The following is a 19696-nucleotide window of genomic DNA, read 5'->3' as shown; positions in this document are numbered from 1 at the left end:
TGGCAGGCACAGGGCGTGGTAGGGCGGGGCGCAGGCGACCTCAAGCTGACCTGCAGCCTCTGTGGTGGGCAACTGGCAACACTGAGCAATACTGCATCTTCTAATACGGGCTGGTACTTCCGAGAACTTTCTCTAAAAAAAGACCCCAAAAATGTGAACACACTAACAGGACACTAGCATTTGTAATTGTTAAGAATCAGACATATCAAAATGCACAAACCCAGGATAATAAAATAAACTACTGGTGTTTAAATTCCAATGTATATTCAAAGCTACAAAAGTGAGGGAGATTGTATAAAATATGAAGCCATTTCCAGGCATAATACTCAGACAAAGCAGGCTCAGTTATAGCAAAAGTCTTTTGTATACGAAAGGGCAAACGATAAAATAATTCTAATTATTTTGGCAAAAAGAATATAGAAAAGGCAAATTATAATGGAGCTGGCTAATGGCAGTGGGTGGGCAGAAAGATTTGGAAGATTTGAGTGCATACTGAGTGGTTCAGAATTTAAGAAATGTTAATGTTTTACATATACAAAAATAAAATTAAACCCAAAAGGAAAACTATACTGTGAGGAAATTACTGGGAACACCTGCTTTTAGCAGTCTGTGCAGTGCAGACCACTGTGCCAAGGTCACAGAGAAATCCTGAGGCGATCCATGTGGAGAAAGAACAGGGCTGCGGTCTACTCTGCAAAGATCAGAGAGAAGTCATATCTGAAGATAAACCATATATGCATCTATAACACACATTAAATGTATATACATAAAATATATGTAAATGTGTGCATATATTATGGATTATATGTAATATGTAAATGTATACATATCATGTAAATGTATACATACATTAACTTGGCGAATTTTTATATTACATTTAAATGAGGGATTAAACCCATTATTCTTACCGACTTTCGGTAAAATAAATATTTCAAAATTTTTAGGTGCTAAATTATCACTCAGTGGTACAGTTTGCGCTTAACAAGTGGGGTTCCTGTGCTCCAACCCCAACAAAACTGAAGTAATAAGGTTTTAGAACCGTCATCTGGGGGCCTGGAGAGATGACTCGGCAGTTAAGAATGCTAGCTATTCTTCCAAAGAACCTGGGTTCATTTCCCTGCACCCACATGGCAGCTTACAACTGTCCTTTAATTCCAGTCCCACAGGACCTGACACACTCACATGGACATACATGCTGGCAGAACACCGATTCACATAAAATAGAAATAAACTATCATCTGGAACCAAAACACCAATAAAAAGCTGAGGGATCGACTGAGAAGCCACTGGAGTTTTCAGGGGTAAGAGACAAGCTATTTGATTAATTTCAGACAAGCACTTACTGTAACACATATACATTCACTTCCTAGGCCACATTCAAGAGAAACACAGCTCTGAGTCTCACCTATTAGCTATATCCTTATTTATTTATATATTTCCTGACTCTATAAAAATATGCTCAAAGTCAGATATCTGCCATATCATGGCCAATACATTAGCAGAGGGTGTTTTAAGACTGTGGTGTAGGAAATACGTCCTTTGCATAGGCTGTAACAATCTGGAAACTAAACAGGCCTTGTGACAAAGCGACTTAAGCAGCCACCAGGGCTGCCCAGCAGCTGGCAGAACCAAGCCTACACCAGGCCTGGGATAACCCATGTGAGACTCAATGTCCTACTGCCAACGACTGGACTGTACCAGGTCTAGGGCCCTTTAAAAGTGCTGTCACTTCTAACACAAAATGAACAGTGGCATTTAAATCACCTGTTGGAAAACAGTGTGTCTAGTCCTTAAAATAGGCAATGACAGTTTAAGAGTGGCTAACGAGGCAGATGTGGAAGAAACAGGGCACCAAGGTGGGCATGGAGCTGGGCAGAGCCTCTAGAACATGTGGCTGGAGGAGTGGGTTCGAACCCGGCACACTAGTTATCCCATGAAAAGGATCAGAGAACCAAGTACCCAACTGCTGACGGGCTGTAGCCAAAGAGAGGGTGCAGCCAGACATCCGAAGAACTTAAGGAGAACTAGAGGAGTGTGATCTGAAGGACACTCTAATGGCCACAGCCAAGTGCCCAACTTCACAAACAACAAACTAAAAGTATGGTGTGATCAGGTCCAAGAAACCCACTCAAAATTCATCAAAAACAAATCTTTATTATATAATTCTTTTATAATATTTTAATGTCAGTTCTTAAAACCCTCAAAATACTAGTTGGAATTAAACATCTGACAGATACAGTTTGGAGGAAATATCACTTCATGCCAGGAGACCACTTTCACTTAGTTTTTCTAGTAAGATTTGTTTTTCCTTTATGAAGACATCGACTATTGACTCTTCCAGAATCTTTACATGTAAAACACACCAAATGAGCCTTCTATGCAGTGGGTGGGGAGAGGTGGACACGCAGCCTGCACATAATCGAGGGTGAGTGCAGCTTTTCGGACTAGATTCTCAATCCCCGCACAAACCTAGGCATGGGCATTCGCTGTTCTAACCCCGAAGTGCCTCCATCGGCAGAACTGCCACACTGCTCCCTGCAGCCACAGCTCCTCCATGGCGAGTCCATCCCACCGGCTCCTGCCCAAGAGGAGTCCCTTCACAGTTTAAGGCATGGCTTTTCTATAGTTATCGTCATCAGCAACTTTAAAGGTTTATAAAAATAAACGAAACGTGAGCGTGTTCGTAAATTAAGCTGTGCCTGTTGAGAGCCTGACCTGTAAGCAGCTAGAGGTACAGTGCACCCCACACATACTCCCAGGATGCAGTGCCAGGAAGGGATGGACTCTTTGGTAAGCATAATGGACAAAGGTCTTCATTCGTGTGGATCGTCACATACGTAGGAGCAAACAGGGTGCTCAAAAATCATCTGGTAGGCTGTTGGGAGCCAGGCCGATCCAAGGCACCCTCAAGACGCCCCATGAGAGGACAAAGAGCTCAGTTCGGTGTCCTCACCCAAGGCACACTTGGCAAGGTCTGGGCTGGGGCTATGAAGGAGTAAAATTTTGGTTCCTGAGAACTTATCTTTTCCCTCTGAAGAGACTGAATTTATACATTCCAAGGCCACTGTGAGCTCAGTCTATGATGCCCTTGAGATATCCCATGTTTCCCTTGTGCAACATGGCTTGATAGCTTCCCGCCAACTTCATCCCATTGTATGGTAGCTTTCTGCTTATGTCCTATTTTCCCAAGACACACTGTCTACAAGAGGTACTTCTGAAGAAACTTGCTTGGCATAAAGACAGAGCTTTGCAAGACTTCCTGAGCCCAGCATTCCTATCTCCTTTATTTTCTGAACCTGTGGCACTCCCTCTCAGAAACCTGTCAGTGAAGAGTAACTTGTTCCAGATCCCAAGACTCTATCCTGACACCCACAGGCCTGAAAACTGTCACCAAATGTCACCAAGGCCAGATTTCTGCTGTCTCTAAACCCCAGGCTTTGTGAATGACCTTCAATACCAGTCTCAGCTCTTTGTACTTCCCATCCTGCTAGGGTCTGCTGCAGGCTACTCATGGTAGAGTCCCACACTGCCAGGGACTCACTTCCCCTAGCAGCTATCAGCATCACTCTATACTCTAGCTGAGGGTTTTTGATGGAGGAAAAGACTCACTAACCTTTCCAGGAGCCTGTCAGGGACTTTTGTGACCAAATCCTCACTGTCACTCACCTAGGAACATCTTGCTGGCACACATGCCTAGGCACTACCCGATGCTGGCCACAACTCTGCATCAGGGAGTACCACCTCCCACTAGCCTCCACCCCACAGAGCCCCACACTTCTTCTCCATTCAGACCCTGGAACACTTGAGATTTAATGTGATAAAGATGGGGATGGGAAGAACTGCCTGAAGCAATCTGACAGGACCATGCCTTCTGCTCTTAATGCTCCCCTGACAATCCTGTGCTCACATCAGTTACAAAGCTCCTCTAAGCAGCTCATTAGCACTGGGCTGTAATTCTGACTCAGATCACATTCGAGACATGGTGGTACTGTCAGGTGCTGGGCTCCAAACACTGATTAATTTGATGGCCATGAACACTGTTTGGCCTAAACGCTGGTGTCTACATCTGGGAAGAACATCATGTTGCTGTGCTAGAAGGAGCCAGATTTCCTCAAGAATGTTTGACCACATTTGCCCTATAAAATTAAAAGACCAGCAGAGCTTCTTAGAGTGTGAAAGAGGGAATAAGATTATTTAACTCGGGTTGGGGATTTAGCTCAGTGGTAGAGCGCTTGCCTAGCAAGCGCAAGGCCCTGGGTTCGGTCCCCAGCTCCGGAAAAAAAGAAAAAAAAAAGATTATTTAACTCAACTCTGAAAGGATTACATTTTTATTTTCTTCCTAAAACAAGTAAGAAAATGTAAGCTTGCTGTTTCCGTCAGTTTTGGAACCGTGTATTCAGAGATGTTTATAGCAACCAAAGCCATGGTACAGTGCTGCTGCTGGTCAAGGAGGCCTGGCCCCGACTCCGGGCAGAAACTGAACTGTGGTATGTCAGCCTGAACTAACCACAAGGTCAGCTGGCTGTTTGGCCTAAGAAAGCTTTTTCACTATCTTTAAGAAACAGAAAAATCCTATTAAGCTTTTCTCCCTGACAAGAGTTGAGAGAGAAAAAGAGCTTGTCATGAATGACAGAGTGATCAAGAAAATGACTACTGCTCAGTGGGGACAGGATCTGAGTCTCTGCTACAACGTGAATAAAGACCAAAACCAAAACAACCAAAATGGTTTCAACAAAAACCTTATACTAATTACTGAAATATAAGGCCCTTCTGGCCCTAGTGGACCGTCCTCCAGCACACTCTGAAATCCACACACTTGCTAACAACCAGGGAGCTCAGACTGCTCCCCCCACCACACACACAGGAGGGCCTTGCTTCCTGGGGAGACAGGAAATGGTTACAGCCCCGGTAAGCTGTCACATCAACTCTGCTAGCTGAGGCACTGGAGGCTGACAGTCTCTGATCAGAAGCAGGAATGGATAATGGAGGGTTTTCTCTAATCTTCATTCAACAATGGAATTTTAGCAAAGTTCTTACAAGCAGGAAACACAGTTATGTCAGGAAATTAACATTCTTAAAGCAGCCCCAGACAATGATAACAAGCAGATTAAAGGCTAAGGAGAAGCAGCAATCTCCTTACCACCGGCCTAGGAAATGGCTTAAGAGAGTCACCTTCAGGAAACAATATTTTAAAATAGAATCCCAGGCTTTTCAGACTCCTGTAGTGCTGCAGCGATAAAACACCGCCAGCTGTAAAGTTAGCATACGCTGCTGCGATTTCTTCCTGCAGCGGGACAACTTTTAAGTTCTACTAACAACATTATCTTCGGTTTCTTCTTGGGCAACTACCACTCATGAAAGGGTCGTCGTCATCGTCCTGAAATGACACAAACATTATGCTATGTCAGTGACCATCCTCTCTGAGCCAAGAAAGAAACTCTTCCGATTAAAACGGTGTCAGGGAAGCCACACTTATCAGACCCATTCCTCTGAACTGGAATGTAAATGCTCGAGTCAGTTCTTTGTGCATTAAACATCTGCCAGCCCTCGTGTGACTGAACACATCTGTAACACACAATGCACACACTTTTTCCAGTCACAAACCTTAGTAAAAGTACGAGGTGTAGGAGAGCCAGGACAGAAAATATTCACGTCATTTTTTATTCCGTTCGTGAAGTTTTCTCATTCCCATTATCATTACTATTATTATTAATACGACTATGTATATGTGTGCCCTTCCACGCACAGTCGTGTGCTCCATCAGGACAACTTCACAGAAACACTTTCTCATCCTACCTTTGTGGGCCTCAGGGCTCACAAACTTGGGCTGCCAGCTTGTGCAGTGGCAGCTGGGCTTGTGCGGCAGTCGCTTCACCACTGAGTCTCGTTGGCCTCACCTAGACTTATTCACTCTTCTGCCCTCTTGGAAATTGAGTCAACAGACAAGGTAGTCACAGAGAAAAGTACCAAGGACTGTGACTCTTGTTTCCTGTCACCCTTTCACAACAGAATAGACTGGTTTCAGGCAGACAGAGGAAGAACTGAGTAAAGCTGTCTTCAGCTTTTGCCAGAAAAAGTAGCTGGAGCATTTCAGGTGTCCCGAGTTGATGGATGCAGACTACAAGCACAGGGAGAATAAACAGGAACATCTACGTTAACCAAGAACTTAATAAGAATGAGAACAACTAGCTAGGTCTGGAGTCACAGGCTTGTCACCCCAACTTCTGGGGAGCCTGAGGCCAACAGGTCACAAGTTCAAGGCCTGTTTGAGCTGTAGAGTGAGCACAAAGCCTTGGTAGCTGTGTGAGCCCTGTCTCAAGGGAAAGAGGCAAAGGCTGGAGCTACAGCTCAGTGGTTGAGAGCTGGCCGAGAGCTGGCCGAGCATGTGCCAGGCCCAGGGCTGAAACCCGGTCACAAAGCAGAAACAACAGCCTTATAAAAAGCCTGCTTATAATCTGATGAAAGACAGACTAGAAGGACTGGACTTTATAGCTACACATTTGACAGATAAATACTTTTATAAAATTGTTATCATAAGATGTCAGTAAACACCAATGATCATTTAGCATTAGACCTGACTTATGACTTGAACAAATCTGTGTTTTAGGGAGTTTACTAGTGAGAAATGGATGCCCTGAGAGGCACAAATTCAAATCTTGCTGATCTGCTTCCTTTACTGTCAAAGGCAGGCCTCATTAAAGACATACAAAGGAAAACTTCGAACGTGCCTTCGATTCTTCTCTAGTTACATGCAAATTAGCACACATACATTTTTCCTTCTGTGTGTATGCACTTTTTGGTTCAAGTGCATCTGCTGCTTCTAAGCTCCTAGAATCCATGTGGCCATGCCCAGTTTTTATGTGCGTATCAGACTTCAGGTCTCAGGGCCTTGTACTTATGCAGCAAGCCACCCTCTCACCCGTTGGTTATACTCATTTTAAACGACCATCCATGGACATCCAGATGTGTGCCTGCTTCCCTACTGGCAGCAACATGTCATCACTCAACAGAGAGACCAAAGTCACAGCCTGAGGTGCAGGAAGCTGGCAAACTGAGAGCTAAGGCATAAGGAGCATGGCAGCAACAGCAGATGCTCAAAACAGAGAGTTGAGGCACAGAGAGCAGGATGGCCACTAAGGACACTTTGCAAGTGGGACAAGCCAATCACACAAAAATCAATAGAAATTTCATTACACAGGGACACATAGCAAACAAAGTCAAAGAAAAGAGAACAGAATGGTAAGTATCGGTGGCTGGGGACGAGGGATGGACTGGGGTGTGTTTAAGGGGCACATTTGTGGTTCTGTAAAATGAAAGCCCTTGGACTGTTTTTTCCCTCTCTCACCTCCTTTCATACTCCATCTCCCCTCTCTCTCAGGTTCACCCTTCTCCTTTTCCTCCTCCCCTCAGAAAAGAGCAGGCCTTCCAGGGACATTAACCAAATATAACAAGTTACAATAAAACCAGACACACATTCTCACAAAAGGCAACCCAGTAGGTGGGAAAGGGTCCCAAAGGCAGGCAAAAGAGTCAGACACGGTTCCTGCTCCCAATTAGGAGTCCTACAAGGACACCAAGCTACACAGTCATAACGTACATGCTGAGTGCCTAGGTCAGACCAGAGAAGCTCCCTGATCTCTGTGAGCCCACTTGAGTCAGTTGACTCTGAGCCTTGATGCCTCTGGGTCCCCCAACTCTTCCTCCCCCTCTGCAGGACTCCCAAGCTCTGCAAATGTTTGCCTGTTGGACCTGCACCTGCTTCCATCGGTTGCTGGATGAAGTCTCTGATGATGGTGATGATGATGATAGGCTCTGGTACCAGCATATCATGCAGTCAGAACAGAGGTGAGAGGTTTTGATGCTGGGTTGGTGTCCCAATCCCTGCACTTGGGGTCTTGCATGGTTACAGAGGATGGCTATTTCAGGCTCGGTGTCCCCATTAGGAGGAGTCTCCACTAATGTCACCCTTGGAGTTGTCTCCCAGTATTCTTTCCCTCCATCCCCCATCCCACCTGATCTCCACCTGCCCTAATCCATCCGCAAAATCTATTCTATTTCCCTTCCCGGGAAGATCCCTGTGTGCCCCTCCTCCCCCCCACACACCTCAGGCATTCCTTATTACTTAGCCTGTGGACTGTAGCATGGTTATCCTTTACTCCACAGCTAACGTCCTCTTAAAAGCGAGTGTATACCATTTTGTCTTTCTGTGTCTGGCTTACCTCACTTGAGGTCTGTTTTACAACAAGAACATATTTAATACTACTAAGCTACATTTAAAAGAGTTTGGATGTGATTTTTGTGTTATGTGTTCTGACTACAACATAATTAATTCTAAACATAATTGTTTAGAAATAAAAACTAAATGAAAATGAAGGCAGGCTTGACAATCTTCTGGAAAGCCTACAGAGGTTCAAGTGGCAGCCATGAGGGAGCAGGAAAGGCCAGGGCTCTGTGTCTCACAGCTCTGATCCAAGGAACACAGAGAGACGCACCCTGACTACACTTCCTCCCACTGCCCGTGAGTGACAGACTGTGACAGTTCAGTGAAGACCCCACTCTGTCCTCACGGTGCATGTGTGCTGAGGTAGTATTCTGTCCAGAGTGCAGGGACATTTCACCACATTAACCTTAAAAGCTTCTAGACCAGCGCCACCCCACTCTCCAAATATGAAAGGCAGAAGCTAAATTAAAACCAAATTAAATCCCCCAGCTTCGATCACACTAATGGGACAAGTGAGAGCAGAGTGACCGGCGAGCTTTAAACTCCTGCATGCCTTTGGAGGACATTACACTGGGGGCACACACTGACACTTAGCATTACCACTCACAGCAAGGCTATCAGGGAGCCTAAAGTATAAGTTGTAGTGTGCCTAGCCAGTGGTCTCTATTCACATGTCATAGACGGCTAAGGTAAAAAAAAAAAGTCAATGACAGGACGATTACCTCGTCTGATTCAAAGTCCACCCCTTTGGCTGTCTGGCTCTGGGACATCCGTTTGCTAGGTGCTGTGCCCGACCACCTGAGGAAGAAAGAAAAGCCAAAGACAACGAATAAGAACATCGTACGAGCTTCAATCCCATAGCAACCACTGAGTACAAACGACACACAGCTCCCTTAACATATATAATAATTTCATGCATCTGTGTGCACTAAGGGACAATATATTACACACACACTGTGGGCTGATTCTCTGAGGAGCCCTAAGAGCAGCACTGTCTGTCTCTCAGTTATTGAATGTTTTTAGGGTAAACACGTTCTAATAGAAAAACAAACAAACAAAAAACCCCATTTCCTATCTATGCTACCCCCTCTGCACCTAAATGTCCTCATCTGTCAAATGGGGAAATGTTTTTTAAAGAGCTATGTGCTGATATGCTTGAACACTAGGCCATGGTCGGATTTGCTAGCACCACCTGAGTGCTGACTCCTGCCCCACTGTAGGACCTGCTCCCCTCCATGTGTAATCCCACAGTGCTTTCCCTTCATGGGGAGCTGCACAGAGTCGGGGACAAGCTCAGCACTCTCCAGAGTATCTCCTGCCACATGAGCACCCACAATGCAGAGCCCGAGTCACAGCATTTCACACACGATTATGAGCTAATTTACTCATCCCTAATGTAGTTCTATGTGGCTAACCCTTACAGCATAATTTAATTTAACTCCCCCAGGCTGGAGCCTTATCAAAATCTGTTATGTACCACCAGACCTAATAGAATATAAAGACCGAAAATGTTAGAAAACAGAGGGGGCTACAGACTGTTTTCTTTTAAAGATGATTTTTCTTTTATGTAGATGGATGTTTTGCCTACAAGTATGCATGTGGCAAGGCCTATACAATCCCTGTGGCCAGACGGATCCCTGCGGAACTGAAGTTACAAATGACTGTGAGCCATCACGTGGGTCCTAGGAAGCAAACCCTAGTTTATCCACAGGAGCACCAAGTAGCTCAACTACTCCGCCATCTTTCCAGCCCCTTCTATTACGTTCTTAAGCAGAACTTTCCATTAAGTTTAAAGTAAACAGTATTTGCCCAAAATGTTAATACATAAAAGAAAATAGTGATTTTTAAACAAAGTTTAGTAAATACGCCAAAGTAAGTCAATTAATTACTCCAGAATTGAGTAAGTCTATGTCAACCATGCAAGTACTCCAGAATAGGTCCAGCCAGCCATATTAGCACCCCAGAGGAAGTGCACATTAGCCACAGAAGTGATAGAGGAAGTCCAGACAGACACGTAAGGACCCCAAAGTTCATATCAGCCGATTCCGCTGTTTGGTAAAGCAGTGTATATGTAAGGCAGAGAAAATGTACAGTGAAAATTAAGTCTGAAATCCAGGATTAAGAAAGCATTTTCTATTTCTGAGAAGCCACTCTTTCATGAAGAAGGGAACGGGGTAATAGAGACAAGAGGACATGAGTCACAGGCTGTTTTTCAGAGGAAATGCATACAGCAGTGCTGAATCATATCTGTTTTTCATTTCTCTACATAATTGCTAGATGAAAAGGATTCTATTTATCCTCTCTAGCATAGAAAGATGTATTGCCATAGAATTCTGCATAATTATATTTTTATTTTCAAAGGATGTCCCTGGCCTACCTTTGATCAGCCCTGGAGCTGGTAGGAAAACTGTCATCGTCATCAGATTCATCCACCTCAATGGTCTACAGAGGAAGAAACCAAGCAACAGGTTCATCTCAACAGATGAACTAAATAATACAATACCAAGACACACATGCAGATATGTGGCCGGCAAATCACACAAACACTTGCAATTAACACAAACTCGGAAGTGCATATGGCTCAGTGGTAGAGGACCTGTCAAGCAGTGAGGCCCTGGGTTTGATCTCCAGATCCCAGAGAAGAAGGTAAATGCAGCCTGACCTCCAACCAAGGTCCCTCTTCCTTTACAAATGTTAGTCTCTTAGCTACAGCCTACTGGCCATTAATAACCGTGAGCCCCTAAAATACACAGAAAGCTGAGTGACTTGTACAAATGCAGGCGCAGCCCTGCCCTGCAGCTTTCTTCCTAGGTTCTGATAAGGTGAAGGCTGTCAGTGTTTCAACTGCAAACTTTTCTTTCTTGAGTAACCCAGTCCACTTTCAAACTCATACTCTTCTGGCTTCTGCCCACTGAGTGTTAAAATTATTGATCTGGACTGCCAAAACCACCTATTAGCTTCATTTAAAAAGAAAAAAATCGGGCTGGAGAAATGCCTCAGTGGTTAAGAGCACTGACTGTTCTTCCAGAGGTCCTGAGTTCAATTCCCAGCAACCACATGGTGGCTCACAAACATCTGTAATGGGATGTGATGCCCTCTTCTGATGTATCTGAAGACAGCTATAGTGTACTTATATATTAAATAAATAAATAAATACATAAATACATAAATACATAAATCTATCTTTAAAAACAATCAGCTCCAACTTTAAATAAGGTATTGGATTACACGGGGAGCAGCAGGTAGGTAGACACGCCATTCCACCATGCCCTGTGTTCTGTGTTACCTTGACCCTTGACAGGCATGTGCTATGTTTTCACCTGCTAAAGTGTAAATGAGGAAGAAGCCAAAGACAAAATTCCAAAAGAGCATCTTGTGAGGTCACAGGCTCTGCTACACATCCTGCATGTACAGGGTATACCTCACCAAGCAGGGCTGCCTGGCACAGGAAGAAGAGCCCTGGCCTGGGGCTTAAGTTTCACGGATTATGACAGTGAGACAGCAGGTAAGACCTTTCCTGAATTTGCTTGCAGAATCCCAAGTGCAGAAAGGGCCCATGTTAAATCTGTAACAGGACACAGGATCCCGAGCCTGGTCTTTGGTCCACAGCGGTGTGAAAGAGTGTGCCTCCCTCCACGTGACGAATACACCTTCTGTGTCGGGGTTTAGAGGTCAGGCGGTTGGGTCAGCACTGCTGTCCTTTAAAATGCTACCAGACACAGGAAACGAATGCACTTGCAGGGTGAACCGGTGAGCTTTGCTATTGGCCCTAAGAGTCTAAATAACCATCAAGTTCTCACCAGTGCTGATGTCTACACCACATCCCTGTTAGGAAGTCCTAACACAGAAAGCACATTATTAAAACCAAATCGAAATCAATTTTCTTACCTCTGAGTAATTCTTAGTGGCTACATTTCTGGAAGGCTGCTGTCGGGTAGATCTGAAAGCTAGTATAAGAAAAATGAAATGCTTGTTAACATGGTCCTTAAAGTAATTAAAAACATGTACTCACTTCCTCAGCTGAAGGATTCTAAAGTCCTACCTGCAAAAACCTGGAATGGTCAGTTGAAAACCACCTGCATATTCTGAAATCTGAAAGGATGTGAGACTATATATACTTGACATCCAGTTTGCCTATCAGTCTCATGGTTTCCCAGGTTGTTCAAATAGAGTAACAAGCAGAATTCATAATTACACCCACATTAAAATATTTATAAAACAGGCCTGAAAGATGAAGTCCTGTCACTCAGCCAAGTAAACTACACTAGCCCTCCCACCATTTTCTGCTGACAAAGCTTTCCAAGGCTTCACCAGCTCTCACTCCTCTCCCTGTAGCCACACTGGGTGCATGAGAACACACCAAAGGGGAAATCTGCAACTCATTTATCCTCGACTCCCTGATAGAGCTTTCCATAAACCTTCCATTTTGCTTTATCAATACTTGCAGTTTTGCTAGCCCCGCCTCTTTCCTGTCATTTGATATAGAACCATGCAATAGATCCAAACAGCCAGTCAGTGTTCACTTTCTCCTACGTGTGTCTTCTCCAGGACAACCTCCACTCTAAACTGGGCAAAGGGAGACATACAAATAGCCAAGGTGTCCCTCAGACTCCCAACGTCTCTAGTCAGGAGACCTCAGCAGTTTTTCTACCCAGACCAACTTTATCACTGCCCAGGCTTCCCACCTCAGGTTTCTGTGTTGGATCTTGTGATGTCTGAGAGAAAGACGAAAGGCGGAAGACCAGGTCTGCCCTCTCACTCACAGGCCTCACCCTACTTTCTACAATGGAGAAGCAGGTCACATGAACAGAAAGCCAGAGAGTACAGTGCTTTCAGAGAATGTTGTCAGCACTTATTAATGGTCCCCAGTCCTGAGGTCCTGGAAACTTTCTTTAGCTCCCTAGTGGACAGCCACTGACGAAGGAGTGCTTATGAAAGCAGGTAACTTTTATCAGAAGACAGTTTTGTCAGGAAGGCCATGTGCCTAGGTAGGTCAGAGGTTTGCTTTTGGAACTAAACCCACTCTGACTTTCAGGCTAGCAGCCACTGCCAAGTTGCTTGGCTTATTCAAGTCTCACTTTCCTCACCTGTAAACCAGTGCCAATATTTCACACAGAAAGCTGTTGAAAGGAAAGAGGTGCTTAATGCAAATTGCTTTGGCAAGTGCCTGGCAGGCAGCAGGAGCACACACAGAGTATTAGCATGAAAAGCACAGTGACTCAGGGTAGTAAGTCACACGAGGCAGTGGCCATAAGATGTCTTTTCTCTGCTCAGTCTCCTCTGCTGAACAACTTCAGTGGAAAGAAATCTGGTCATCAACTCCTATGGACAGCAGCTGTTGGCTACGCATGTTTCCTCCTTTCCTAACAGTAAACAATCTTGTGTTGTGTGGAGTTCAACTAACATTGTTTACCTGTCCCCTGCTCCCCTACAGTGGACATCTACAAGTACAATTTCAATGCTACACCTTCTTGGGTGCAGCACCTCCAGGTTGAAAACACGTATGTATATATGCTTGGAACAATGAATGAAAACTGTATTAATAACAATGTGGAGAGGGACGGGGAAGGTTTGGAGAGAAGAAATGGAAGGGTGAAATGGTGTAATTATTGTAACTCAAAAAATAAATAGTTGAAAAAACATGAAAAGACAGAAATATAAAAAAAGAAAACCTCGTGAAACTTAATGTAACAAAAACGTTTTGTGTATCTATCCACACAAAAAAAAAAAAAAAAAAAAATCAATTCCCGTTTAAGGAACAAAGGAGACTAAAGGGAGTGAGGAGGTGACCAGAGGATGGGTGGGGACATCGTTAACACCCAGACAGAAGCTCAAGAGTATAGCAGAGTGTCAGGAAACACTAATGCACACAACTCTATGAAGTTGGATGAGTCCTAAACAGGATAAAAATAACAACAACAACAATAACAACAGCACAATAGGTACAAGACCACAGACAGTAAGCTGAGGGAAGGTTACCTTAAGGAAACGTAACAGCTGATACCTTAATGACAATGGAAACGGGGAGAGTCTCTGTAACTAAGGCTTTAAATAAGGTAAGTATACACACCATATCAAAGAATTATTCACACAAAGCCATTAGCCCTGAAAGAGAAAGGGCAGCCTGGCCTAAGGCACTGGTTTAGCCACAGCCAGACACAGCCAGCCTAGTGCCGCACAGAGCACTGCAGGGCTTTGGCAGGGAGGCATACCCACGCCAGCACTCTCTTTTTGTGTTCCCTGTTTCTTATTTTGCTATAGTAATAAGCTCTTGGAGGGGCCTCCTGAAGCGCCAGGCACTGGGTCCGCTTGTTTTATCCATGGCATTAGACAGCTCAGCTCAGTCCCTCATGCACACTGAGGCAGTTCCCAGCACAGGTTATCAGGGACAACCTACTCTCCCCTCCCCCACGGCCTCATTCTCTCTGCACTTGGGAGCTGTCAGAGGGAAGGGAAGTTATACTCTACAAGTTAATCCGTTAAAAAAATTAAAAAGCTCCAACATCCCTGTGGCATGGCAAACCTTTTTCAGTTTTTTATTTTGTTTCCTCAGTGCTGTGGGAAATCAAACCTAGGGCTCGACACAGGCAAGGCTCATCTCCAGCCCCAAGATGTCTGTCTCTAGAGAGTATTTTACCCCATCCCCTGGGTGGCTGCTGACTGCAGGGAGTGCGGTTACAAAGGAGGCGCCTTCGGCCTCCCTGGGCTGGAATGTATACACTATGGCTGTATACTCACCATCTATAATGGACATATTTCTAGATGTTGACGCAGTGGCCTTTGAGCTCCTGCCCCGAGTAGAGATCCCCAGCCCAGTGTCTGCAGGAGGAATCACAAGTGGTCAGTAAGCTCCCTCGGCAGCTGTAGTGAGCACAGTGCAGGGGAGAGCTCAGGAACGAGCCATGCACAGAAAGCCAGCAGCTTTCACACTGTTCGTAGTCACACTGTCCTCAGTTACAGATTAAGTTACACTTAAGCCGTTAAGTGTAAAGATGATAGAAATGGCCACAGGCTGACTCTTCAGAGCTCTTTTTTGGCTTGTTTTTCCGAGACAAGGTCTCACTATGTAGCTCTGGCTACCCTGGAACTGACTATGTAGACCGCGCGCATAGACGTCTGAGTGTGCACTGCCGTGCCTGGCTCTTCCGAACTCTGATATTGAGCCACGGTGTAAGCTTAAGTGTTTATGGCCTCACATGTATGCAGGATCCTGCAGAGCAGAAGCGAGCATCGATCCCCTGGAACTGTGAGCTGCCATGTGGGTGCTGGGAATTGAACTCAGGACCTGTGGAAGAGCAGCCAGTGCTCGAACTGCTGAGCCACCTCTCCAGCCCAGAATGTAACACCTAAGTACTTTGTCTCCTGATAGTGGCATATTTCTCTGATGCGGAATTGCCATTTGCTAGCCATTCCTTTCATTCACATTTGTCGTTCATTACTTCTCCATATCTGAGAGACTACATACAGGAGAAGAGCCCAGTGAGGCTCTTAATCAAACTTAAAAACAACTAAAACCCTACGGCTGCATGCAGCCAGTTACAATTCATCCAAGCTCTACTATAGGCAGCAACTGTTTTAGAAACAAAACCTCCCAGTTCTATTCTAACCAAAGGGCACAACTTAGCATTTCTCTTGTAGCTTGCAAGTCTGCGGTGTTGAAAGGCAAAGATGGGTGCTGACCTCGGCCTCTCTGAGAGCCTCCTCTGGGTGCAGTGCTCTGCCCTCTGCCTCCTCTTCGTCCTCGGCCTCGACCTCGGCCTCGGCTCGGCACTGCTGACTGGCTATCGTCAGAGTCATCTGCTGTCTGCTCTGTTATATCAAAACTCAGGTCATCTGCACTGAAGGCTGAGGCGGCGTTCTCCGACTGTGACCTGAGGGCCCGGGCCCTGCTCATGGCCTGTGCAGCAGGGACAGCACATCAGTAGAGACAGCATCACGCCCACCACTCATCCAGTCACATCAACCCACGAGCGCTGCCGTGCACACTACGTGTGCTGTATACACCAGTGGGGAGAGGAGTGTTCTACCAACCAAGTTCTCTACCCGTACCTGTGCTATGACCTCTTACAAGGGTCTCCAAAAACCTCAGTTTTGTGTTCAGCGCTTCTAGAACCAGAAAAAAGATGGCTGAAGATCACTCCTCATCCTACACAATGTTTATAGAGACAGCTGCAAGCTGTCATTCTTTTTTAGAATGAGTTCTTAATTAAAAAGAGAAAGAAAAAAACCCATAAAATTTAGGGTGCATTTATTTTCTTTCTGATTTTTGAATATGACAATTTCCCCTAAAATAACTTTTATACCCAGAAACACATAGATAATAAGTTGTTATCTTGTTACATATATTATATAAATTGTTATAAAAAGACTGAAAAAGGAGCTGGAGAGATGGCTCAGTGGTCAAGAGCACTGACTATACTTCCAGAGGTCCTGAGTTCAATTCCCAGCAACCACATGGTGGCTCACAACCATCTGAAATGGGATCTGATGCCTTACTTACATGAGTGTGTCTTAAGACAGCTATAGTGTACCTCATATGCATAAAATAAATAAATCTTTAAAAAAAAAAAGAATGAATCTTGGAACCAAGCATACCCATTTTCTTCATTTTGTAAGAAATCATTTAGAAAAAAACAAATTTGAGATTCAGCCAAATACTGTAACTCTAAATGAACAGATTTTTTTTATATTAAAAAAAGAAAGCAATTGGAGGTGTGGGGAGGTCATGGCTAGGGAGACGACTCGATTGGTAAAGTGCTTGCTGTGCAAGCATGAGGACCTGAGTTTAGGTCTCCAGAATCCACGTTAAAGACATGGGTGCCACTGCATGTGTCTAGTACCACAGCACTGGGGAAGAGGCAGACAGCCTCTGGAGCTTGTGAGCCCTGCTAGCTTAGTCTAATCAGTAAGCTCCAGGTTCTCAAAAAATAAGGAAGAAAGTCATAGAGGAGGACAGCCCACACTGATCTCTGCCCCACATGCACAAACACAGACAGGGTAGCAGTACCTAGGAAAAACACTCAGGACTGTCCTCTGCATACATGTCCACACATGATCACACGCACACATACGGACATAAAATGTTAGAATAAATGTGAGTTCTAACGCAGGTCCTGAAAACATCCTAGAGCCCCAGGGGGAAAAAAAAGAAAAACAAATGCCATCAAGCGTCTAATCTTCCAAGAACAGTTAGAGAAGATTGCTTAGAAACACCATCCGGGAGCGGAAAGGACGCTCAAGGTTAAGAGCTGTTGTTGCACAGGGTTGGTTAGACTCCCAGCACTCACACTCATCAGCAGCTCCATTTTCAGGAAGTTCAACTCCTTCTTCTGGCCTATTTGGATACTAGGCAAGCATGTAGTTCAGACATCCATGCCGGCACAACACAGAAGTTAAAAATAAAACAACAAAACAGGCAAAAATCCCCACACACCATCCAGACACCAAGAACTCTGAGGCAAATTTCTAAGGCCAGAGCCCACTGCTACTGCTGACAGGCGCCCAGTGCTCCCAAAGCCAGCCCAGTGTAGACAGCACTGAACATACAGAGAGCAGACAGCAGACCTTATCCATGAATACAGCAGAGCCCAGGAGTACCCGCAGGGCTGGCATGCCAGTACAGACCTGCAGAGTGATAGCAGGTCAGGGACCCATACATAGTAATACACTTCCCATGAACAGAACGCAAGGAGGAGGCCCCACATTTTCCTTCCCTAGATGGAAAAGGCCTTAACTCCCCACCACTCCTATTAACAACAGACTTCAGGAATAGGTGGATACTTTTCTACATGACAAACTTAGAAGGCGCATGGAGAGAGGAAGAGGAGGGGGAGGAGGAGGGGGAGGAGGAAAAGAGGGAGAAGGAGGAAGAGGAGGAGGAGGAGGACGGGGAGGATGGGGAGCACACACAGAGAAGCATGAGTTACCCGCTTCCCCACTGTTAAGTAGGTACCTCGCATGAATGCTTTATATACATTAAAACCTGCTCACAGAGGTAGGGAATTTGGTTCAGCGGTATAGCACCAAGGACGGGGTTCAGTCCTCAGTTCCGAGAGCAGGGTGTGGGGGACACTCATTCACTGTTACAAAAAGGAAGCATGAACCAAACACAGCATCAAGAGAGAATCCCTTGGGATGCGCAAAATCAAACGTGTAGCATCGGAACAAGGTGAGGGACGATGGAGCATGCGCTCACAGACAGCGGTGCTGAGAAGACAAGCTAGCACAGCACCTCTGTAGCAGCAGTGACAGGCACGTAAACCCCAGTCCCGCTGGGATGTCTACTGCTAAGTGACAAACCAGCATTTCCAAATTATCTATCTTTCTTTGGCTAAACACCATCTTTATTTTCATTTTCTCAAATATTATAATCAAACACTGCTCTAGCTCACATTTCTGCACAACAGCTTTAAGTTACTCTAGGACTTATTCTTCATCTTAAACTGAAACTCTACCCATTTTCTACCCCCAAGTCCCGGGGAACCCCAGTTCTGCTCCATCCCTATGACTGAAGAACACAGCAGCACAAACAGGAAATGTTATGTTTGTGCAGTGGACTCTGGCCCCTTCCCACTCAGTGTGTGTTCATGTGCATTGGAGCACGTGTTAGACGGTAATGATGGGGTGACGTTCCCTTTGCTCATGCAGTGACTGATAGAAACCTGCTGTGTCTCGCTTGGCTACTGTCGCTCATACTCTGGAGCACTGGCAGGTAAGTATTCACTTGAGGCTCCACCTCCACTCCCCTTGCTGTATACTTAAGCCTGTTTTACCTTTCTCAAGGGTGGCCATATTGCTTTCCACCCCAGGGCATTGGTCCTCCTTGCACCAGGAGGAATAGGGCTCCAAGCTGCACACACAGGTGCCAATCCTCACCCTTGTTCTTTTCTGCTCATATTCTTGCTCTCTCTCCCTGGGGGTTCACCCTTGCTTCTCTAATGTGGGGTGCAAGTCTCTCTGTATTGTGAATACTCAGGATCCTTAAGTGCTGACAGAGCACATGAAAACCTTTGAAAAGATGTCTAGCCAAGGCTTTTGTCCATTTTTAAGTTGCTGTTATTGTTGAGTTTAAGAAGCCCTTTTTAATACCACATGGACACCAATTCCTTGTATGTATGGCTCATGAGTCCTTCCTCCCATCCTGAGATTTCCCCTTCACTCTGGGTTAGGATCAGCACCACATTTGGAAAGGGTGTACCAACCCCATCTAAATTCAGAAAAGCTGGAAAAACAAGGAGTGAGTGCCAGACCTGGAACAGCTGTTTTCATAGAACCATAAGAGATAGCAGTGCACAGGATAGAGATCATGGCAGCCTTCAAAATCCAATCTTTACTGTCTGTTCATGGCTCTAGGTTTTCAAGTTACCTTGTTTTCCCCATGTCAACAAGTAGCTCTATGGTATGTATTCTGTCTGTTAAAATAACTAGGGCATAGTAATAGGATTTATATTCTGAGCTCAGAAACCCTGACACATC

General features: G+C 45.1%; 1 protein-coding gene across 5 annotated transcripts in view; it reads right to left on the bottom strand.

Moving 5' to 3' along the window:
* Positions 1 to 2134: 2134 nt before the first annotated feature.
* The window catches only part of Mre11 (MRE11 double strand break repair nuclease), a 47919-nt gene continuing 30357 nt past the window's right edge, over positions 2135 to 19696 (bottom strand). For 4 of the 5 annotated variants that reach the window (XM_087563565.1, XM_087563564.1, XM_087563566.1 and 1 more), the window contains exons 15-20: positions 15902 to 16118; positions 14960 to 15040; positions 12110 to 12168; positions 10599 to 10663; positions 8944 to 9019; positions 2135 to 5377 (exon numbers count right to left, since the gene is read on the bottom strand). In XM_087563565.1, coding sequence (XP_087419691.1) covers positions 5321 to 5377; positions 8944 to 9019; positions 10599 to 10663; positions 12110 to 12168; positions 14960 to 15040; positions 15902 to 16118 — 555 coding nt within the window. In that variant the 3' untranslated portion in view covers positions 2135 to 5320. 5 annotated transcript variants of the gene reach the window in all.

Source organism: Rattus norvegicus, chromosome 8 (genome assembly GCF_021556685.1).
Source record: "Rattus norvegicus strain SHRSP/BbbUtx chromosome 8, alternate assembly SHRSP_T2T, whole genome shotgun sequence".
Lineage (NCBI taxonomy): Eukaryota > Metazoa > Chordata > Mammalia > Rodentia > Muridae > Rattus > Rattus norvegicus.
Note: the sequence above shows the minus strand (reverse complement) of the source record. Positions and strands in the feature narration are given on the sequence as shown.